General features: G+C 44.4%; 1 protein-coding gene across 1 annotated transcript in view; it reads right to left on the bottom strand.

The window, feature by feature from the left end:
- Positions 1 to 409: 409 nt before the first annotated feature.
- The window catches only part of tex14 (testis expressed 14, intercellular bridge forming factor), a gene marked incomplete at both ends in the record, with an annotated part of 29,224 nt that continues 5,372 nt past the window's right edge, over positions 410 to 24,261 (bottom strand). Inside the window, 18 exons of the mRNA XM_084474220.1 lie at positions 410 to 558; positions 643 to 708; positions 1,142 to 1,472; positions 1,586 to 1,710; positions 1,838 to 1,962; positions 2,160 to 2,286; positions 2,587 to 2,683; positions 2,826 to 2,918; positions 3,000 to 3,097; positions 4,538 to 4,620; positions 4,983 to 5,065; positions 5,214 to 5,995; positions 6,552 to 6,606; positions 9,300 to 9,490; positions 9,789 to 9,937; positions 10,092 to 10,270; positions 11,276 to 11,399; positions 11,992 to 12,087. Of these exons, the coding sequence (XP_084330346.1) occupies positions 410 to 558; positions 643 to 708; positions 1,142 to 1,472; positions 1,586 to 1,710; positions 1,838 to 1,962; positions 2,160 to 2,286; positions 2,587 to 2,683; positions 2,826 to 2,918; positions 3,000 to 3,097; positions 4,538 to 4,620; positions 4,983 to 5,065; positions 5,214 to 5,995; positions 6,552 to 6,606; positions 9,300 to 9,490; positions 9,789 to 9,937; positions 10,092 to 10,270; positions 11,276 to 11,399; positions 11,992 to 12,087 (2,953 nt within the window). The remainder of the gene's footprint in view (positions 559 to 642; positions 709 to 1,141; positions 1,473 to 1,585; positions 1,711 to 1,837; positions 1,963 to 2,159; positions 2,287 to 2,586; positions 2,684 to 2,825; positions 2,919 to 2,999; positions 3,098 to 4,537; positions 4,621 to 4,982; positions 5,066 to 5,213; positions 5,996 to 6,551; positions 6,607 to 9,299; positions 9,491 to 9,788; positions 9,938 to 10,091; positions 10,271 to 11,275; positions 11,400 to 11,991; positions 12,088 to 24,261) is intronic.

Here is a 24,261-nt window from a genome sequence, read left to right as displayed (position 1 = left end):
AGGGGCGACTTTTGCACTAAAGCACCGCCCACTTATTGAGGGGCGTTCTCGGTGGGCGCCAATACTCCCCCTGGCCTGGACTTTGATTTGTCTCGCTTAGCAGACGTAAAACATGTATACATACGTCATAGAACGTCATAGAACTTCTAAATGGTTATACGGTACAATGTGTGTGTGTATAAAAAGCTACACTACCAAAGAAATTAAAAACCACCACACTCACCCAAAAACATCCTGCACCTTTCCCTCTACGTTTCTAAGCCAATGGAAGTGTTGCATTCAAGCAACAGTTGATTGATTTCCCGAACCAATCAGGCAAGAGATGCCCTGATTGGTCAGAACTAAGGCGGGAGCGGTCTCATACAGAGGCAGCTGCATTCAAGTGGAAACAGATATCCTCTCAATGTTCTCACTCGTAATAGCTGGCTATTGTATTTCTAACAATAACAATCACATTCTGGCTCTCAAGTCTTAGCGACAGTGGGTACACACACCTGTCACTCCTTTCCAGTGAGCTGGGGTCTTCTGAGGGTTGACCTCCAACTGGTTGAAGGTCTGCTGGGGAATCGTCATTATCAGCCAACAGTGAACCACAGATGAACCTCCCACCACGCCAACTGAAGCCCACGTGTGTGTGCTCACCACGCTGGTCAGCACAGGCCTTATGTAGGGCTCCCTCCTCGTCCTCGTCCAGGAGTCCCTTCAACTCTTGGGAAAAGTTTATGTAAAGTCAACAACAAGTTGATGAACGCTCTTCACTTCTCCAAGGTTACTAAAATCACTTTCCACTGCACAATAATACAATAATACAAATAATACAAATAAAATTAATGGACAAGGACAAGGTGATGGACAAGGTGTCGCCCTAACTCTAGAAAGTTACTTGTTTTTTTATTTACAAAGGGATGGCACATAATGCCATGCAAAGATAGTAAATATAACTTCATATTCAGATGGGATCACCACGTGATGAACGTATCTGTGTTCTGTTCAGTCACTATCAACCATAGCACTCGTTCAATTGTGCAAATGCAAAGGTCCATGTGTGCTGATCTTGCCAATACCTTCCTCTAAAAAGGAATTAATTTTTTTTGTCAGAAGTAACACTTAACGGAATCCAGTGACGGGTCATTCTGCCAACCTCCAACGCTAGCGGCGCCACAGGCTCCAGGCTTGGGCTGCTCAACGGTGCCTCGGCGGTCCGGTCCTGCCTGCTCCGCTGCCTCCACACGGGGGCTCCTCCCGCCCCCCTGCTGTCCACCTCCATCCCCCTCATCCAGCCCTGCACACGCTGCTGCTCCCTGAGCCTGTGGCTCCTCCTGCCTGCCCTCCACTGCCTCCCTTCCTGCTCCTCCGGGCTCCTTCCCAGGCCCAGGCCCCGTGGAGCCACAGAGGGCCGTGTCAGGGCTCTGGGGGAGGGGACTAGGAGGCCCGGGGCCAGGGTCCACGTTTGTGGCTACCTGGTTGTTTTGCTGGTAATGGCAGAAGAAAGATAGTTGATAATTAACCAGTGCAATCCCAGACTATTACATTGTACCAGAGAAGTAGCCAATGGTTTGGGACTGGTGACAACAGGGCCACTTACGAGGCTGTCCCCTGAGACATCTGCAGCTGCTGTGGCAAAGCTCTCAGAAGAGCAGTGGACTCCTGGAGACTCCAGACTGAGGCGGGGCTTCACCACAGTGCCAGGACGGTTGGATTTCAAATGTGCTGTCCATAGAATTATACAACACAAACATCAACTGTTTTTAAAAACATGGATACTATTCAGCCCTAACAAAGGTTTGGACATTGTGCTACTCTTACGAGCAAAGGGCTAAAGGTAAAGGAGGTTCACCCAGTGGCGTGCTGTTGTAGGGTGGAGGAGGCCTGTTCAGGGAGGTCTGGTGGAGGCCGTCTTGGTGCTGGGCTGGAGAGCCTGTGATGATGGAGATTTCGGCCAGCTCTGTAAAGTGTTGCAGCCTGTTCATGGAGCGGCAGAAATCACCTCATTATTTGACCACAAAGGATGGCTTTAAAACCCTTCTTTTTAATTATTGAGTCAAAGAAGGAAGACCTTTACATAGGCTGTAGTCCTCCTATGTATCTCAGGAGTTGTTGCCTCTACAATCGTAGAGGAAAAAGTATATAAAGACACATCTATAGATGTGGACGTTTACATGTCTGAGTGGACTTGAGCCAGGCTGCATGTTGGTTCTGATGTGGTGTTCTCGAGACTCGACAGCGCTGGTCCAGCAGAGAGCCCATCCAAGGGCATCTCCTTTTCACTCAGAACACATTCTTCCTCTGGATGAAGTGATTACAAAGGAGCATTATTGGCCTTTACTGCTTTTTAAATTTAAATATTATGAACTGAAACTGGTTCATATTTGTATACTTAAGTCTACTCTTATTTTGTTCCAGAGAGCTTTCCATGGAAACTGTAAACGTCTTTTCCCACAAAACAGAGTTTGTCTACTAAAACGCTAATATTAAATAATACAATGAAGAGTAATGAGGAGCATTTCACCCATAGTTGCACGTATAGCTTATTCTCTTTGTGCATGGGTGTGATGAATAATTTTAGCTTTAATACTAATTTCTGACCACTGTGTGTGATGTTGGCTACAGGTCCTCCTGGTGTTCTAGCCTCGGGTCTGGACACCACTGGGATCACATCTCCACCCTCTTCTGAGCCAGGATCCTGGGTCGGATTCAAATGGAAGCACACTCAATACACTCGTCCACAGAATACACCATTCTGTGGCATCAGGAATATCCTGTGTGGCTGCAACACAGTGAAATAGTCAAATGACTATTTGTTTAGGGATGAACGTCTCCCTTACTTGACTCTGGGTAGCCTCTGGGTCGGGGTTATGCGCAGTAGGACATGGCCTCAGGGTAGTGTGGCGTTCGACTGTATCAGAGTCGGATTCCTCCTGGAAACACAATCAAACAGGTCAGGGCGAGCGTGGTGTTGTTTCAAGTAGTCCACACTCTGGGTTTGACTCTTGTTTTACCTGTGTAGGCTCTTGGTCGTCCCAACCTTTGGAAGTCAACGCCAAGGTCTGGTTGACTGTGTGGAAATCTCCGTCAGACTCACTCTCACTGCTGCTATCTGCAGTGGACCTCAGTATCAGTGAACAGGGGCAACATGAACACTTACTCTCATGTTTAGCTGACTCTTTGGTATTATACTTTGTCTTTGCTTTCAGATCAGATTCCATGAGGGCATTTAGAAAACCCTTCCAGCCAAAGACAGTCAGGACAACAGTCAGGATCCTGATGCCTGAGGTGATGAGGGTCCTGCCTTCCCCCCCAGGGTCCTTCTATGTACCAGGTCAACCAACCGACTGCTAGACCAAGAGGGTCAATCAGGCCCAAAGGAAGTGCTACATTATCTTTGCCTCCACCCTGACAAATTCAAACCACGCGGTTTCCCTTAGCAGGGAGTAGAGGTAGAGGTAGGCGGTAGAGAGGTAGAGGTAGAGGAGGATGTAGAGGTAGAGGTAGAGGTATAGAGGTAGGAGGTCGAGGTAGAGGTATAGAGGTAGAAGGTAGGAGGTAGGAGGTAGAGGTAGAGGTAGGAGGTAGAGGTAGAAGGTAGGAGGTAGAGGAAGAGGTAGAGGTAGAGAGGTAGAGGTAGGAGGTAGAGGAAGAGGTAGGAGGTATGAGGTAGAGGTAGAGAGGTAGAGGTAGGAGGTAATGAGGTAGAGGTAGAGAGGTAGAGGTAGGAGGTAGAGGAGGATGTAGAGGTAGAGGTAGAGGAGGAGGTGGAGGTAGAGGTAGAGGTAGAGGAGGAGGTGGAGGTAGAGGTAGGAGGTAGAGGTATAGAGGTAGAGGTAGGAGGTAGAGGTAGAGGTAGAGGAGGAGGTGGAGGTAGAGGTAGGAGGTAGAGGTATAGAGGTAGAGGTAGGAGGTAGAGGTAAGAGGTAGAGGAAGAGGTAGGAGGTAGAGGTAGAGAGGTAGAGGTATAGAGGTAGGAGGTAGAGGTAGAGGTAGAGGTAGGAGGTAGGAGGTAGAGGAGGATGTAGAGGTAGAGGTAGAGGAGGAGGTGGAGGTAGGAGGTAGGAGGTAGGAGGTAGAGGTAGAGGTAGAGGTATAGAGGTAGAGGTAGGAGGTAGAGGTAGGAGGTAGATGGCTTTGTTCATCGTTGTGAGCCTGGAGATGGGCGACCTTCATACCGTTCATTTTCGTCAAAATGTTTGCTAATGTTAGCCGCACTAGACGATGATAACCAACATATATGATTACAGTGACTACTCAAACTCAAACTAAACCAACATATATGAATACAGTGACTACTCAGTACTCAAACTAAACCAACATATATGAATACAGTGACTACTCAGTACTCAAACTAAACCAACATATATGATTACAGTGACTACTCAGTGCTCAAACTAAAGAAAATGGCATTGGGGCATTCCTAAATGTCCATTATGCGACTCTCTCCTGGCCTGAGTGGCCTAGAGACCACAGAACAGGCTCTGTGGAACAACAACAACTTTGTTGACCAAGAACAACCAAAAAAACCGAAGCAGGTTTATGGATTTACCGGTCTCCGTGGCGGGGGCCTGGACGCCCACCGGCTGTAGAGACGACTCGCTCCCTTCCAGAAGGTCAGGCGAGGCGCATGACCTGGAAAGAAATCCACTCACTGTTGCTGTACTGTAACTGCTGGTGGTCCTTTGGCTGTAACAGTGCTGGAGGTCAAGGAGTCGGCCCTTTGTGCCCCACACATTGTGTTGGGCACAATGTGGCGGGGAACATGCCAAGCCTTTCATCCTTTTTGTGTTCTACACTACTTTAGAAGGTCGTTTAGCAACACCTCATCAGTCAGGGTCAGTGACATGCTGCCAGCTACCTACCACAGTGCTCCCACCTATCACAACCCAAGCAGAGATGAACAGGATCCTCTGTAACCTCACTGACTGCTTCAGATTACAGTTGAACAGATGATAAGTAAAAGCATCCTGTTTCTACCTCTGTCAGAAACGTACCTCTCTATGAGGTCATTTATTTTCCGTGTTCCAGGGAGATGCTGAAGGTGGGACCAAACCCTGGAATTTATACCTCCGACTTCCTAGTACCAGGAACAAACCACATAAATACCTTATAAGAAGTGGAAATTAGTTACACAAAAATAATAATATATATCATATATATACAAAGTTATTAAAATGTACATTGATATGAGTTTGAGTTAATGTCTTCAACTAACAGTTCCTTACCTCATGCTTTGATCTTGGATGAATATCGAATAATCCGTTCTTAATCAAGCTGCTACTTCTATTAGTCTGCACAAAATATTTCTTTCTAAATTCCTGACAATCATTCTTCAAAAAGGGAGAAGGAGCCATCCCAAAGGTGAGCTCTTCTCTCTGTCTCTCCTGCGCTTCCTCTCCATAATGTCCTTTTCTGTCGAGTGTCGTGGCTAGAGGACGAGGTGGTCGGTGGTAGCGGGGGGAAGGCGGGCCGACAGCACTCCTGTACTTGGATGGGTTTGTGGGGGCAGCGTCTCTACAGTCCACCTCGTCGTTCCCTCCCCTGTTCTGGCGGTAGCTCTCCGCAACATCTAGGCTGGCGTTGCCCTGCTGCAGCAGTACCTGTGACACTTTGAGATTCAGCACAATGGAACTGATCTGCTCCTGTCTCACTTTTGACAGCCTAAGGCCACCCGCCGAGAGGTGTGTCTCCTGGGCTAGCTCCAAACAGTCCTCCCCACTGGGTGAGTGCATGGAGCCCTCGCTGAGTGTGAGCGGGGCGGTGGGGGACACGCGCCACTCATCCAACGGTAGTGCGCCATTGACCGAGGGGACAGGGTGGAGACTGGAGATCAGAGGACCTTCATCGCCTTTAACCTCTTCTGTCACCTGCTCAACTCTCTTTACTGCCCTCTCCTCCCCCGGCTGGGTCCCTTCATGCTGAAGGGGTTGCTGCCTGGCCCGTTTACTGGACACTTTGTGCTGAGTCTTTTCATTCACCACCTGCCAGGACTTTGTGTGAGGGGCAGCTAGACGAAAGAGGCAGAATTGAGAGCTTATCAAGAGCTGCTGCCACAGTGCTTTGAATAACTCTTGCATCTTGATGAATACAACATAATTTCCGTATATTAGGGGTATTATATTATTATTTACTTGATTTTAATCTTAGGCGAATATGGTCCAACCCAATACTTTGATTGACATCAAGAACTACAGTCTAAACTCTGTTCATCTGGGCACACTTCCTGGCTGGCATTCTCTGTCCTCCTAACCTCTAGTTAAGCCCTAGTGTAGTCAAATAATATGTATATGCATCAATTTGCATTACGAAGGAATGCAATAACGTTAGAATCTAGTGTAATCTCCAGGAGTCTTCTGCTGTGTGAGAAATACACCCAAAGCCACAATCTGGAAACCTGGGCTAATGCTAGAACCCGCGGCATGGCCACGGCGGTGCAGGCTGCGTTACATTGACTGTATGGAGCTGTGCCCGCAGGACACCGACAGTAGTGCAGATCCTTGAGCCTGAACGGTAGCCCTGTTTGTGCGACTACTTCACTGATCAGCAGGTTATACTAGTCTTACCTGTTGTGTTCCCCCAGTCTCCGGAGGAGCTGAACTTCAAGTCGGGCGATAGACTCTATGAAACATCCAAACAACATAAGATGGTACTTTATTACTATTTATGAATGGTCATTTATGGATTTGAATTTTTTTTCAATCAGTGTTAATTGTTTATAATATCTGTTGGTCAATACACACATTGATACTTTTGTTACTACATTTATCCCAGTCTTTCTTAACCCACATGAATCTCTTGCAAACCATCACAACATCCTGTTTAAATCGCCACCTATGTTACACGAAAGAAAGGGTTAATCTTATTATCTTATTAAGATTGTAAGATTGTAAGATAAGTAAGGGATCATGTATAGAACGCCGGTCATTATCGGTAAAATCAGCCCCGACAGGGTGGACCAGACCGACGTGGAGCGGAGGGGTCTTGCTTCACCCTGAAGTAGGGATGTCACGAGAACCGATACTTCGGTACCAAGTCGATACCAAAATTCAAAAAACGTGACGGTACTCGTTTTTCTTAGTACCGTAGGTACCGAGGACGCAATTCCTCTGGACGTCACGTGGGCAGCATATACACCTACACGGGAACATGGAAGACGGCAGCTGCAGCGAGTGCGACGGCTCCGCCTCGACTCGTCGATAAAAAGAATAACAAGAGTCGCGTCTGGAAGTACTTTGCGTTTGGAACGCTGCGCCGCGCGACTGTTTCAGACGGGACCCGTTTCAATGTTGCGCTTCTAAACACGCATGGTACGACTGCGTCCGGCATCACTTACATGATGTTGTTTTGATTGAAGATCGGCAGGTTGTAGTAGGTGCGGCGGTGAATGTGTGCGTGCGTGTGCGCGTGTGCGTGAGTGTTGCGAGCGTATGCAATTTCAAAGTAAACAAACCAACTCAAAGCCGATGCATGCATCCAAAATTATTCGTTCAAAACCAAATAAACAAATCAAAAACAGCGTTGCTTATTCGCTTCAAATACTTTTTCTTTTCAAAACTTGGTTAATTAATACGGCGCGGTACCGAGCAGTTGAAAACAATGTTGGCGTCTCCTGTGGCTGCCTTGCGCACCTGCGTTATATTACTTAATATTAGGTTGGAAGTTATGTTTTAAACCCCGCCATGCACGCAAGTGTAAACGCCAGTCCCATAGCTGCATGACTGCCTGCTTTCAGCGCGTATTATTATTATTTTTAATTATTATTACTTGAACGCTACATGCCACTGTTCTTTTTTTGTAATGTTAATAGTGGTTTATTTTTATTCATTACTTGAAGGCTACATGCCAGTGCCACTGTTTTTTGGAATGTTTAAATGTTTTTAATAAATAAAGTACATGGGATTTATTGTTTTGTTTTTGACCGTGGTATCGAATTGGGTATCAAGAATCGTGGAATTTCACTGGTATTGGTATTGACTACAAAATTTCTGGTATCGTGACAAAGTACATGGGATTTATTGTTTTATTTTTGTTTTTTGCCGTGGTATCGAAATGGTATCGAGAATCGTGGATTTTCACTGGTATTGGTACCGACTTCTAAATATTTGGTATCGTGACATCCCTACCCTGAAGGGGCTCATTCTAGATAATGACCGGCGACGTTCTATACATTATCCCTCTTATTACACGGCTACTTGCCAAAACGAAAGAATAACTTCACACGGTGTGTCTTTTTACAATTTATTTGTTACCATTCGTAGTGTTGATCAGCAGAGAAATAGTCCGCCAAAGACGTTGACGTTGCTTAGCAACCGAACACGCTGGGGTTGATAAGTTACCAGATAACTTGCGGAATGATATGAAAATCAGAGGCAAAAAATTCCCTTTCCTTGACAGCGGTCAATTATGCTTGGCAACGGTCAATTATGCAAAGATAATTGACCGCCAGACGTTGGGAAGGCCCATTCAAATGAATGGAGCATTCTACATTGTTAAGAAGGGCCGTGTAATAATAAGAATAATAATTCACCCATGGATGTTATAGGAGTTTGACCATAACCAACAATCAATATAACCTGACAGAGTGAAACAAAGCAAAACTGTGGTCTGTGTCTGTTATTTGAGCCAACCTAGAGGAAGACACGGCATGGCAGGGTAGCCCAATAATCCTAATGAAGATCTAAACACACTCAAAAACAAAAAATAAAAACACTCTAATGTCAGAGCGCAGTGTAACACAGAGGTCCTGCACACTGTGGGTTTGGTAACACACCTTAATGTCAGACCTCAGTGTAACACAGAGGTCGTGCACACTGTGGGTTTGGTAACACACCTTAATGTCAGACCTCAGTGTAACACAGAGGTCCTGCACACTGTGGGTTTGGTAACACACCTTAATGTCAGAGGTCCTGCACACTGTGGGTTTGGTAACACACCTTAATGTCAGAGGTCCTGCACACTGTGGGTTTGGTAACACACCTTAATGTCAGAGGTCCTTCACACTGTGGGTTTGGTAACACACCTTAATGTCAGAGGTCCTTCACACTGTGGGTTTGGTAACACACCTTAATGTCAGAGGTCCTTCACACTGTGGGTTTGGTAACACACCTTAATGTCAGAGGTCCTTCACACTGTGGGTTTGGTAACACACCTTAATGTCAGACCTCAGTGTAACGCAGAGGGCCTTCACACTGTGGGTTTGGTAACACACCTTAATGTCAGAGGTCCTGCACACTGTGGGTTTGGTAACACACCTTAATGTCAGACCTCAGTGTAACGCAGAGGGCCTTCACACTGTGGGTTTGGTAACACACCTTAATGTCAGACCTCAGTGTAACGCAGAGGTCCTGCACGCTGTGGGTCCGCTCCGTGGCGTGCGGTTGCAGGCCCACACAGATGAGGCCGTAGAAGGGCTCTGGGACGCGGCTGTCGGCCCGCAGAGCTTGGCCCCCTTCCACAAGCTGTTTGATCCAGGTGTGGTCCACCGCCCCCCAGGGCACCGCGTCTACAAGCAGAGCACTCAGCACGCTCAGCTCCTCACTTCACCTTCAGCTTTATCCAAAGGGGGGCTTGTTTGGTGGGGAATGACCCACCAAGGCAACAAAGACTGCACAAACGCTTATTGAGTGAAGAAGTGTTAAGGGTTGCCTAAGAGGAAAGTTAAATAGATAATAAAGTGCTTTTATATTTGTTTTTAGATTAATGCTGTTTGTACATTTTCCATCTTGAGTTTGTGAGAGAGACAGAAGCACTTTCTCTGGCGGTATACCTGTATATATACCTATACATATATATATATATACCTGTATACATCTCCTGAAGGATGGTGCACAGGCTGTACAGGTCAGCCTTCTCTGTGCACTTTCTCCTCCTGACCACCTCTGGGGCGGCCCAGTTGTACAAGCTGGGGGGGACGTCCAGCTGAACTGAAGGCTTTACACTGGGACCCTCCCTGAGAAGCACGCACACACACACACACACACACACACACACACACACACACACACACACACACACACACACACACACACAGGGTAGAAATAGGATTTTATTTAAGACTGCATTCAGTGCTTTATAGCTGTGTTGTTATGGCCACTACCACCTACCTATGAACCATAAAGCCAAACCCAGTAAGTTTGGCCAATCCCGGACGCGTGAGAACGACGCTGTGGGATGAGAGGGCTCTGATCACAAGCCCACGGCTGTGGAGGTGAATAACTCCTTCACACACCTGCAGCAACACTGCCAGCAGCCCCGCCCCCTGCAGTACTGGGAGCTCTGCTTGCTGTTTGGAAAGAACAGACAAAACGACAGACAAACACAGCCGCTAGCTGCAATGGTTCAGCTGAGACCTTTAACACCTCATGGCTCTGGCTACAGGCCTGAGACTCTAACGGACATCAGCCTCATGAGCAGGCCATAAGCCTCTGTCACCACACCAGGCAGGGTGCTACTACCGCCCACTACCACTACTCTGATGGCATGAGAGGACGGAGCCTATTGAGTCTACCAGACAATGATCACTACATTCAGCCATTCATACTGTATAGATAACCCTACATTCATTCATTCATACTGTATAGATGATAACCCTACATTCAGTCATTCATACTGTATAGATAACCCTACATTCAGTCATTCATACTGTATAGATAACCCTACATTCATTCATTCATACTGTATAGATAACCTTACATTCATTCATTCATACTGTAAAGATGCCGGTCTGAATCAGTTAGGATCTGTGCTCACGGATTGGGAAAACCGAGTATGGTTTTGGAATCCGAGGGAACGGTTTACAAATCTGTGCTCACAGATTTACACATCAAGCTTTTTTTCTACAATGCTCCGTAGATATCAGTTTTTTTTGCTATTTTTTGCAATGGCTCGTTAAAAAGTTCATAGTGTCACAAACCATGTCCTCGATATTTATGTAAAATTCACGCAAGAATCGTGATTCTTGATGTTAGATATCTGCTTTGATTCTGAATCGATCACAACTTCCAAAAATCATAATCTTTTTTGGTCTTTGGTTTGGTTTGCTTCGTGTATCAACATTACTGCAATCAGTTGGTACAACTTTTTATCATCTTATTTTAATCTTAATCTTTACTCTGCTTTCAGAGACATCCTTTCTACATCCTGAAATTAGCTCCCCTGTGTACTAAATCCAGAATTTATTTTTATCGACTCAATCTTAAATCAAATCGGGCCCCCCAAGAATCAGTCGAATGGGTACAATAAGCAAAGAATGATATCCCAAAGGACGATTGCTGAACCCTCCCCTTACTTTGTGGTGTAGCAGGTTGTGGAGGGAATCAACATGGACCCTCTCAAACACTAGCCTGGTCTTCAGAAGGTCAGCTGACAGACTCACTGCCATTAGCTGCAGCAGGTGGGGGTGAAAGAGCTGGCTGTTTGGGACACAAACACACTTATTAAACAGGAATGCTCAGACAATTTCGGGAAATAAGGATATTATTCCACTTGCAAGAAGTCAAACTACGTCAAACTACGAGTTAACCAAAATCAATGAAAGCCATTGAGATAAGACAGGCTTGTTGAGTAACAGTGCTTCTCCTTTGACTATGGGTAAGTGGAAAATAACCTTATTTCACAAAAAGTCAGAGTAGTCTTTTAATAACTAATCCGCATTATACATTACTGTTAGAATGACTTGAGGACCGCAAAAAAGGAATTGGATTGGTTCTGTCCTCCCTGTAGTTAACTAATGGTTCTGTCTGTCCTCCCTGTAGTTAACTAATGGTTCTGTCTGTCCACCCTGTAGTTAACTAACTCCCACCTCTTTGGGGCGACTCGGGTACAAGGAGGCCCTTTAAAGGCTTTCTGTGTTTGATTTAAAAGGACTGTTTAACAACAGTCCTGGTATTTGGTTCCCATGTTTGCGGTTCTGCCCTTAACTCACCTGCAGTAGTCCTGCTCAGAGAGGACAGGTCTTAACTCACCTGCAGTAGTCCTGCTCAGAGAGGACAGGTCTTAACTCACCTGCAGTAGTCCTGCTCAGAGAGCAGGAGGTCTTTGTATGCTGCCTTCGAGGCTTTGATCTGTTTCACCGTCACCCTGGAGCCTTTCCAGCTGTAACTGACACATCCAACATACATCCAGACACACAGTATTTTGGAGTAAATACTGTCTCTCTCTATATATATACAGTATATATAAATATATATTAGGGCTGGGCAATGATTAAAAGCGATTTTTTAATCGCGATTAATCACATAGTATTAGTGAGTTACCTCGCGATTAATCACACTTTTAAAAGTATATTTTAAATCCACTGCAATTGAAGTTAAATGAGATTATCAAATGGAATGACACATTATCATCCAACCTGGTCTCACAGGGTTCAGGATTAACTCACAATCCGTGGCCTCATGGAATCACTGATATCTCCGTGATATGCCCACAGATTTATTTATTTATTATATACAGAGACCACCAGACCTCCTCGAAGCAACGAAAGTGGTCCATACAATAGAACAATCAAGATGGGTGGGCAAGAATAGGGATATAGTGCCATACTGTCAATATGAATAGGGATATAGTGCCATACTGTCAATATGAATAGGGATATAGTGCCATACCGTCAATATGAATAGGGATATAGTGCCATACTGTCAATATGAATAGGGATATAGTGCTATACCGTCAATATGAATAGGGATATAGTGCCTGTCAATATGAATAGGGATATTGTGCCATACCGTCAATATGAATAGGGATATTGTGCCATACCGTCAATATGAATAGGGATATAGTGCCTGTCAATATGAATAGGGATATAGTGCTATACTGTCAATATGAATAGGGATATAGTGCCATACCGTCAATATGAATAGGGATATAGTGCCTGTCAATATGAATAGGGATATAGTGCTATACTGTCAATATGAATAGGGATATAGTGCCATACCGTCAATATGAATAGGGATATAGTGCCATACCGTCAATATGAATAGGGATATAGTGCCATACCGCCAATATGAATTTCATTCATAGAATTTCAGAGAGGATGGTCAATGGTCAGATACAGATCTTGTTATAACAAGAATTTATATCGATGAGAACGAGAAAAGATGTAATGATAACATAGCATTTGAACCGAATTCGGCCTATAACCTTATACATATAATAGTCTAACTCTATATACATGTCAAATGTATGATATGCTGTACGTATAGCCTAGTTTTTTATATTATAAACATTTGAATATTGTCTGGTTATACCTGAACCACACTCGCCATAGAAAAAGTAGACCGTGTTAGTTGGTGTTACAACCCTCTTCGTTGATTGGATTGGTGGAGGTGGCGATACAGATCTTGTTATAACAATAATAGCTACATGGTCTACTTATAATATCATAACTAAATAATTGTATATTTAGGGACCGAGCCAAACATGGCAAGGTCCCTATTGTTATTGGTCTGTTTTTAGGGACCGAGCCAGAACTGGCAAGGTCCCTATTGTTTTTGGTCTGATTATTATTATTCTTCTTTTTAGCCACTTTGACTGCATTTTTCCCCCCCTGCACATATTCGAAAACTCATTTTTATTTGGCACATTTGTGGGGACTGGTGAAAAATTTGATATTCTAGCCGTCAAATTCACATTGGCCCCAAGGTGGCGCTATACCAACTGTTCAAAAATGCAAACTTTGCACAAGCAGCACGCGTCACCGGTTTGACTTACACTCATGAAACTTTGCACACACATGCAAATCCTCATGATGATCAAAAAAGTCTCTCCAACTGAAATTTTCCGGGTTGCCAGATTTTCCGCCATTTTGAATGATGTTAAAAACAGCAAATTCCCCAAGGATCCCAGGTTTTTCGACTTTGACAAAAATCCTTTGGCACACATCATCTATGGCCCATTATCTTCAATCTGACATAAGGATTAGTCTGTACAATAAAGTTTAAAGCTCCCATGAGCCTTTGAGTTCTAAAATTGGTGTGGTTAAAAATTACTCAAAAGTTAATTGCTCATATCAACATCAACTTTCACTCCTATAATGTTGACCCAGATACAAAAGTTGTTCAGAATTTGATTCTGAACAAGATAGAGTAAAAAAAAAAAATTATGGGGCGTGGCTTCAAAATGGGCGTGGCCTGTTACTAAAATAGCCACAGTTCATAGACGCAATGTTTGATTTGAGCGGGACCAACTCAGTCGCCTTTGGGGACCAAAGTTATAACTGCTGAAATCAAATTACGTAGATTGGAAAAACAACATGGCCGCCAGAGGAGGGTAAATCACACTGCGGAGACTGTAATAGTTATGAATATGGAATTCACAGGACACGTGTAAACTGGTGCCTGTAGCTCACATACCAAAAATAGTGGTTGTCGTGTTTTCAGCGCCCCCTACAGGAACTTTAAAAAGCAGCCCCTGCGCCACGTTTCACCAATATGTATGAAACTCGGTATGCACGTACAACATCCCAATACCTACAGAAAAGCCTCTTGGAACCATGCCCCAAACCCTACCGGAAGTCGGAAATTTCCTTTTTTTCATTTGCACTCTCGGCGGCAAATTTCACTTTTTCGCCGTGTATTTGAACGAACTCCTCCTAGGGAATTTATCGGATCTGCTTCACAATTGGTCAGTACAGTCATGAAATGGAGCTGAACCAACGCCGTGTTATTTGTGACTGTACGTTGAAGGTCGTGTCCGTGGCGTGCCGTCAAAGTTGGCCGTTTTGAATTCAGTCGTCTTATTTTCGTTTTTTTCGCCTTGTATTTGAACGAACTCCTCCTAGGGAATTTATCAGATCTGCTTCACAATTGGTCAGTACAGTCAAAAAATGGGGCTCAACCAACGCCGTGTTATTTGTGACTGTACGTTGAAGGGCGTGTCCGTGGCGTGCCTTCAAATTTGGCCGTTTTTCATGGAATTTTTTCACTTTTTCGCCTTGTATTTCAACAAACTCCTCCTAGGGAATGTATCTCATCTGCTTCTACAGATTACATGAATTCGCTAAAAATTAAAATTAAAACTGCGCGCAGTGATGAACGGGACCTCGTGGCAGCGCACATGTTACGAGGTCCCGTTCATCACTGCGCGCAGTTTTAAAAAAGCGCACATGTTACGAGGTCCCGTTCATCACTGCGCGCAGTTTTAAAAAAGCGCACATGTTACGATGTCCCGTTCATCACTGCGCGCAGTTTTAATTATTTTTAAGCCTCTTTGACTGCATTTTTCCCCCCCTGAACATATACGAAAAGCCAATTTTACTTGGTGCATTTGTGGGGACTGGTGAAAAATTTCATATTCTAGCCGTCAAATTCACATTGGCCCCAAGGTGGCGCTATACCAACTGTTCAAAAGTGCAAACTTTGCACAAGCAGCACGCGTCACTGGTTTGACCTACACTCATGAAACTTTGCACACACATGCACATCCTCATTATGAACAAAAAAGTCTCTTGAACTGAAAATTTCCGGGTTGCCAGATTTTCCGCCATTTTGAATTTTGTTAAAAACAGCAAATTCCCCAAGGATCCCAGGTTTTTCGACTTTGACAAAAATCCTTTGGCAGATATCATCTATGGCCCATTATCTTCAATCTGCCATAAGGATTAGTCTGTACAATAAAGTTTAAAGCACCCATGAGCCAAAAGGTGTGTGGTTAAAAACGCTAAAATCTTTAATTGCTCATATCAACATCAAATTGGACTCGTATGATGTTCACCCAGATACAAAAGTTGTTCAGAATCAAATTCTGAACAAGATAGAGTAAAAAAAAAAAAATATGGGGCGTGGCTTCAAAATGGGCGTGGCCTGTTACTAAAATTGCCACAGTTCATAGACGCAATGTTTGATTTGAGCGGGACCAACTCAGTGGCCTTTGGGGACCAAAGTTCTAACTGCTCAAGTAAAATGACGTCGATTGGAAAAACAACATGGCCGCCAGAGGAGGGTAAATCACACTGCGGAGACCGTCATAGTTATGAATATGAAATTCACAGGACACGTGTAGACTGTTGCCTGTAGCTCACATACCAAAAATCGTGGTTGTCATGTTTGTAGCGCCCCCTACAGGAACTTTAAAAACCAGCCCCTGCGTCACGTTTCACCAATATGTATGAAACTCGGTAGGCCCGTACAACATGACAATACCTACAGAAAAGCCTCTTGGAACCATGCCCCAAAACCCACCGGAAGTCGGCTGTTCTCTTTTTTAATTTGCACTTTTACCGGCAAATTTCGCTTTTTCGCCTTGTATTTCAACGAACTCCTCCTAGGGAATTTATCGGATCTGCTTCACAATTGGTCAGTACAGTCAGAAAATGGGGCTCAACCAACGCCGTGTTATTTGTGACTGTACGTTGATGGGCGTGTCCGTGGCGTGCCTTCAAATTGGCCGTTTTGAATTCCGTGCTCTTATTTTCGCTTTTTTCGCCTTGTACTTGAACGAACTCCTCCTAGGGAATTTATCAGATCTGCTTCACAATTGGTCAGTACAGTCAAAAAATGGGGCTCAACCAACGCCGTGTTATTTGTGACTGTACGTTGAAGGGTGTGTCCGTGGCGTGCCTTCAAAGTTGGCCGTTTTTCATGGAATTTTTTCACTTTTTCGCCTTGTATTTCAAAAAACTCCTCCTAGGGAATGTATCTCATCTGCTTCTACAGATTACATGAATTCGCTAAAAATTAAAATTAAAACTGCGCGCAGTGATGAACGGGACCTCGTGGCAGCGCACATGTTACGAGGTCCCGTTCATCACTGCGCGCAGTTTTAAAAAAGCGCACATGTTACGAGGTCCCGTTCATCACTGCGCGCAGTTTTAAAAAAGCGCACATGTTACGAGGTCCCGTTCATCACTGCGCGCAGTTTTAAAAAAGCGCACATGTTACGAGGTCCCGTTCATCACTGCGCGCAGTTTTAAAAAAGCGCACATGTTACGAGGTCCCGTTCATCACTGCGCGCAGTTTTAAAAAAGCGCACATGTTACGAGGTCCCGTTCATCACTGCGCGCAGTTTTAAAAAAGCGCACATGTTACGAGGTCCCGTTCATCACTGCGCGCAGTTTTAAAAAAGCGCACATGTTACGAGGTCCCGTTCATCACTGCGCGCAGTTTTAAAAAAGCGCACATGTTACGAGGTCCCGTTCATCACTGCGCGCAGTTTTAAAAAAGCGCACATGTTACGAGGTCCCGTTCATCACTGCGCGCAGTTTTAAAAAAGCGCACATGTTACGAGGTCCCGTTCATCACTGCGCGCAGTTTTAAAAAAGCGCACATGTTACGAGGTCCCGTTCATCACTGCGCGCAGTTTTAATTTCTTATTCTTTTCCTTTACTTTCGACTGCATTTTCCCCCCCCTGAACATATACGAAAACTCATTTTTATTTTGCACATTTGTGGGGACTGGTGAAAAATTTGATATTCTAGCCGTCAAATTCACATTTGCCCCAAGGTGGCGCTATACCAACTGTTCTAACGTGCAAACTTTGCACAAGCAGCACTCGCCACCGGTTCGACCTACACTCATGAAACTTTGCACACACATGCACATCCTCATGGTGAACAAAAAAGTCTCTTCAACTTAAAATTTCCGGGTTGCCAGATTTTCCGCCATTTTGAATTATGTTAAAAACACCAAATTGCCTAAGGATCCCAGGTTTTTTGACTTTGACAAGAATCCTTTAGCACATATCATCTATGGCCCATTATCTTAAATATGACATAAGGATTAGTCTGTACAATAAAGTTTAACGCACCCATGAGCCAAAAGGGGTGTGGTTAAAAACGCTAAAATATTTAATTGCTCATATCAACATCAAGTTGGACTCCTATGATGTTCACCCAGATACAAAAGTTGTTCAGAATCAAATTCTGAACAAGATAAAGTCAACATTTTTTATAATGGGGCGTGGCTTCGAAATGGGCGTGGCCTGTTACTAAAATAGCCACAGTTCATAGACACAATGTTTGATTTGAGCGGGACCAACTTAGTGGCCGTTGGGGACCAAATTTCCAACTGCTCAAGTAAAACAAAGTCGATTGGAAAAACAACATGGCCGCCAGAGGAGGTTAAATCACACTGCGAAGACCGTAATAGTTATGAATATGAAATTCACAGGACACGTGTAGACTGGTGCCTGTAGCTCACATACCAAAATTCGTGGTTGTCATATTTATAGCGCCCCCTACAGGAACTTTAAAAAGCAGCCCCAGCGCCACGTTTCACCAATATGTATGAAACTCGGTATGCACGTACAACATGCCAATACCTACAGAAAAGCCTCTTGGACCCATGCCCCAAAACCTACTGGAAGTCGGAAATTTTCTTTTTTTCATTTTCAATCTCGGCGGCAAATTTCACTTTTTCGCCTTGTATTTGAACGAACTCCTCCTAGGGAATTTATCGGATCTGCTTCACAATTGGTCAGTACAGTCATGAAATGGAGCTGAACCAACGCCGTGTTATTTGTGACTGTACGTTGAAGGGCGTGTCCGTGGCGTGCCGTCAAAGTTGGCCGTTTTGAATTCCATCGTCTTATTTTCGTTTTTTTCGCATTGTATTTGAACGAACTCCTCCTGCGGAATTTATCAGATCTTCTTCACAATTGGTCAGTACAGTCAAGAAATGGGGCTCAACCAACGCCGTGTTATTTGTGACTGTACGTTGAAGGGTGTGTCCGTGGCGTGCCTTCAAAGTTGGCCATTTTTCATGGAATTTTTTCACTTTTTCGCCTAGTATTTCAACAAACTCCTCCTAGGGAATGTATCTCATCTGCTTCTACAGATTACAGAAGTTCGCAAAAAGTTAAAATTACATAAGTTCGGGAAAAATTAAAATTAAAACTGCGCGCAGTGATGAACGGGACCTCGTGGCAGCGCACATGTTACGAGGTCCCGTTCATCACTGCTCGCAGTTTTAAAAAAGCGCACATGTTACGAGGTCCCGTTCATCACTGCGCGCAGTTTTAAAAAAGCGCACATGTTACGAGGTCCCGTTCATCACTGCGCGCAGTTTTAAAAAAGCGCACATGTTACGAGGTCCCGTTCATCACTGCGCGCAGTTTTAAAAAAGCGCACATGTTACGAGGTCCCGTTCATCACTGCGCGCAGTTTTAAAAAAGCGCACATGTTACGAGGTCCCGTTCATCACTGCGCGCAGTTTTAAAAAAGCGCACATGTTACGAGGTCCCGTTCATCACTGCGCGCAGTTTTAAAAAAGCGCACATGTTACGAGGTCCCGTTCATCACTGCGCGCAGTTTTAAAAAAGCGCACATGTTACGAGGTCCCGTTCATCACTGCGCGCAGTTTTAAAAAAGCGCACATGTTACGAGGTCCCGTTCATCACTGCGCGCAGTTTTAAAAAAGCGCACATGTTACGAGGTCCCGTTCATCACTGCGCGCAGTTTTAAAAAAGCGCACATGTTACGAGGTCCCGTTCATCACTGCGCGCAGTTTTAAAAAAGCGCACATGTTACGAGGTCCCGTTCATCACTGCGCGCAGTTTTAAAAAAGCGCACATGTTACGAGGTCCCGTTCATCACTGCGCGCAGTTTTAAAAAAGCGCACATGTTACGAGGTCCCGTTCATCACTGCGCGCAGTTTTAAAAAAGCGCACATGTTACGAGGTCCCGTTCATCACTGCGCGCAGTTTTAAAAAAGCGCACATGTTACGAGGTCCCGTTCATCACTGCGCGCAGTTTTAAAAAAGCGCACATGTTACGAGGTCCCGTTCATCACTGCGCGCAGTTTTAATTAGGGACCGAGCAGAACCTGCAAGGTCCCTATTGTTTTTGATCCGATTATTATTATTAGGGACCGAGCAGAACCTGCAAGGTCCCTATTGTTATTGGTCCGCTTTTTCTTCTTATTCTTATTTTTAATTATTTATATATAATATATATTTTAATATTTAATTAATTCAATATTAAACCAATGCATTTCAATCGGGAGACTTCAGAAGGGGGGGCGGGCTGTGCAGGATTCGTCAAAACAACAATCCGATTTATCCGATTTTTTCAGCAAACCCCCTCAAAAACTGAAACTAACCACGTCCGTTAAACACAGTCTCACAGCACATTGTAGTAAAACTGCTTGTAGTAAAAACACATTACAATAACAGCTCTAAACATGTGACACGCCTACGTTTTTTGGCCCATTCTTTTCAATGGGCCTGCGTCCAAGTCACGTGACTGTCATGGTTGCTATGGTGGTTGCCATTGACCGCCCCCCATATCTTTCTATTATCCACAGTTTAGAATTGTAATTAATAAGTTACTTTTGTAATCAACGTGACTAATTTTTTTACCAATCACTGTCTAGTGGCTACGTCACTCTGAGAGATGCGCACTGACATATTTGGTAGTGACACAGCCTATAACCTATTTGTGAAAGCAAAACATCAAGCTCATTGATTTAATGAGGCAGGGTTATTTGAAACAATGAATTAAGTTATCATGTGTGAGAGGTCATTCCTCCTCCTGAGTGTGCTTCCTATTTATGTCTAGTGTACCCCTACTGTTCACAAGCACCCCCCCCTCCCCATGTGGATATGGAGAATTGTTGCCACGTCCCAGTGGTGGTGGTGTCATATATATGAAAGAGGGCGTTCAAATATACTACATTGATCAATTAGGAGGCCGAAGCCCTAAAGGAAATGATGCAATAGGTAACTTCTGAGTCGAGGACAGTAACAAGTAAGCTATAGACCTGGGGTCTCTTTTATATCAACGGGGGTCTCAAAGGACACATACGATTATCAACTTGGGGGCTCAAGCCCTAGAAGAAATGACTCAGCGAGTGCTCCATCTTGTTGCACCTCACCCAGCGGCTTGCAAGATTTTGGCCTGAAGTTCTTCCCAGACCTACACCCTAGCCATCCAACATGCATATCTGAGAATCAAGCCTCACTTTAATAATGACAAAGTTATGAGAGAAATGCACATTAACTTTTTGTTATCTCATAAGGGGCGTGGTGCTGGCTCCTTTTGACCCCAGACTTCAAAAACTTGTCCACAGGCCAGCTGTGTCTACACACCTTAAGGCACACATTTATACCTCCATCCCACCAAAAATGGGGACTAGACACTAACCTGTCTTATGCACATTTACCTTACTGTTGGAGGTCACAGATTTGGAGTTCTAGCCCTTACAGAAAAAAAGTTTTTCAAAATGGACTGTTTTTTGGACAAAGCCTCTCAGAAGTGTTGTGTGCAAGACTTAGTGGATCAGAATGTGGTGGAAAGAAAGTTTTTGGGATAGGAAGGTCCTACCGCCCTGAAACTTGACTACCTTATTCTAGGGCCTAACTGGGACCCCCACACCGAAACTTGGCCTTCTCGGACCCCAAGGGCAGGGAGGGAGGGGTTGGGTTAGGGTTAGGGTTAGGTTAGGGTTAGGGTTAGGGCTGGCTTTTTTCCAGAGACCCACAATTTTCACAGAGTAATCCCAAGATGCACCCTGAAGGTCTAATGGACGAGATTCTATCTCGTCAGCTTGTTGCTAATGTGTTTCAATGGACTATTGATGATGCTGTGTGAGCCTTTCCTGTAGGGCTTGAGTCCCCAAGTTGATAATCGTATGCGTACTTTGAGACCCTCTTTGATAAAAAAGAGATCTATAGCTTACTTGTTAATGTCCTAATGTCACCTATTGCATCACTTCCTTTGGGGCTTCGGCCTCCTAATTGATCATTGATATATATTATATATTTATATATTTGAATGCCTTCTTTCATATATATGACACCACCACCACTGGGACGTGGCAACAATTCTCCATATCCACATGGGGAGGGGGGGGTGCTTGTGAACAGTAGGGGTACACTAGACATAAATAGGAAGCACACTCAGGAGGAGGAATGACCTCTCACACATGATAACTTAATTCATTGTTTCAAATAACCCTGCCTCGTTAAATCAATGAGCTTGATGTTTTGCTTTCACAAATAGGTTATAGGCTCAAAATTCAAATAAGTAGCGCCACAGATTTGTGATTTGTAATCACGTGACTACTAATCAATGTAGTCACTTACTGCAAGTGTAGTTGAATGTAACGTAAGTGGAACTAAAAACAAAAATGATTTCAGATATGAATGTTGACATTCTGTGGGCATAACCTTTCAAAATCAAAGAAAATCATCTGAGAATGTGCGTTAATGTGTCAATTTGTATTAATCGCATTAAAATTCAGATTCAGGGATGCAAATGAACAAAAAAGAGAGCGCTAAAAAAATATACGACGGCGTAATATCCTATTAACATGAGAAGACCTGTGCTGTATGCTTCAATAAACAGGACATTTAGTAGTCTTTAGTAGAAGAAATGACCGCGCATAGCTGGTGATGGGCAGTGATGGAAAGGTCCTCGCGAAGAATAGCATTTTAAGACTACTCATATGAGCGTGACAGCGAAAAGGCCTTTAATTGTGAAGGCTGATTTTTACTCCTCCGTGAAGTGCTGTACGTAGACACGGAGAGCCCTCTACGTCGTCGGAGACCCTGGCCCAGTTTCCCGAAAGCATCGTTAGCCTAAGTGGTTTGTGAAGTTCGTCGTACGAGCATCATACAGTTTTCACACCGTTTCCCGAAAGCATCATTGCGTAACGAACGTTGTGAAAACCAGAACCGCCGCTAAGCTTTTGGGGGCCCTACGCGCTGGTTGTGGGTGGGGGGGGGGCAGGGGCTCCGCCTCCGATGTGGAAATCTGAGTGTAATTCGCAATTGAGAAATAACAATGGTGGACCTGTTCGTAATTCATTTATATATTTTGAAAATTGTAGTTTTGTAGTTTTGTAATGTAATAATTATCACCCCCCTACTATGCGTATGGGGAGCGGCGTATGGGGAGCGGCGTATGGGGAGTGGCGGCACTGGTGAAAACCCTCATAGCTAACGAGGGCTCCAGGGGTACTCGTAGAGCGCTAAGAGCATCGTTACTATAGCCTCAGTGGAGCCACCAGCTGGACATTCCGTGGTATAGGATGTTTTATTAAGTCCAGTTCAGACCAAAGATTCGCGACGCAACGAGACAGTTTTAGAACGTCGCAGGGGAAAAGTTGCAGCAGTGTGAACTGGTTGTCGCAAGTCGTCACAAGGCGTTGCAAGGCGTTGCAAGGAGTCGCCAAAGATTGAACATGTCAAATCACCAGGTCCAGTTTTAGAACGCAACGATGTGGCTATTTCTCTTCAGCCAATCAGGACACAGCACAGAACAATTTAGGCTTATTAAATAGGCCTACAAGTTGGAGATGCTAATGGTATTATCTTTGGTTCCAGAACAACGATTGTAGATAACGTTAGGCTTGAGCTGATTCATTGACATTATTTTAACGAGACTACCGTTATCGTTACACGTTAGCCGTTGTTATGGTTACATGCTGCCAGTCCGACATGTTCCCATTCCGACAGTCCTGTGCACGTATGCAAATTAGCCATGTGCGCCAAACAGAAGAAGGGCCCTATCTTGCGCCCGGCGCAATTGACTTTCTACACCGTTGCTAGTTTGCACCCGGCGCAAAGCTGATCTTCCCCCGCAGCAACCAGGCACCACTACACTTGCATGTTAAATGTAATGTTGTGGAAACATTTTTTTTCCATAGGGCTGCATGAATGAACATGAATGAAGTATAGTAGGCTATGCCATGCGTTAAAATAATAATAATAACAATAATACATTCGAGCAAAGTATATTCCAGGCTTCCAAAACAAAATCTAGTTTTAGGGTAAATGATTGGTTAAATGATTTGGGAAAGAACAGCTGATACAGCGGTAAGTTGTAGGCCTACTTTTAAATCAATGCATCTGCAAACACCGTACAGCAAACACATATGTTCTTGACAAAGACATCGTGTACAAGCCCATTACTTTTAGGATTGATGAGTATTTGATCGTGAGAAAACAGTTTTACCGCGAGTGAGTGTTTAAAAGAATGAATGAATGCGGGTGATGCTTGGTGCGCGTGTGTGTGCGCGCCCATCTGTCTAAACACAGGCAAATTAAACACGTAAGTGTATGAGAAGGAAATCGAGTCAGTCGACCTGCGATAAGCAGCTGATTCTGAACGAACTCGTCTTCGAGATGGACGTGTTCTAACGCATTTTTAATCAAGGAAATGTTAACACAACAGTATATATCTGACCATTTAATTTTCGAAATTTTAGGTGAAGCCGAGCTTCCCTTGCAGTCGAGAAGTCGCCACTACGAAAGAATGCAATGTATCCAACTAGCGGGATCTAAACAAACTAAGCTCCAGCGAATTACTACAATGCAGACGTGGTGGAGAATGGCGAAAC

This window comes from Micromesistius poutassou, assembly GCF_964030765.1.
Source record: "Micromesistius poutassou genome assembly, chromosome: 10".
Classification (NCBI taxonomy): Eukaryota; Metazoa; Chordata; class Actinopteri; order Gadiformes; family Gadidae; genus Micromesistius; species Micromesistius poutassou.
The sequence above is the reverse complement of the archived record's forward strand: the minus strand, read 5'-3'. Positions and strand labels throughout refer to the sequence as shown.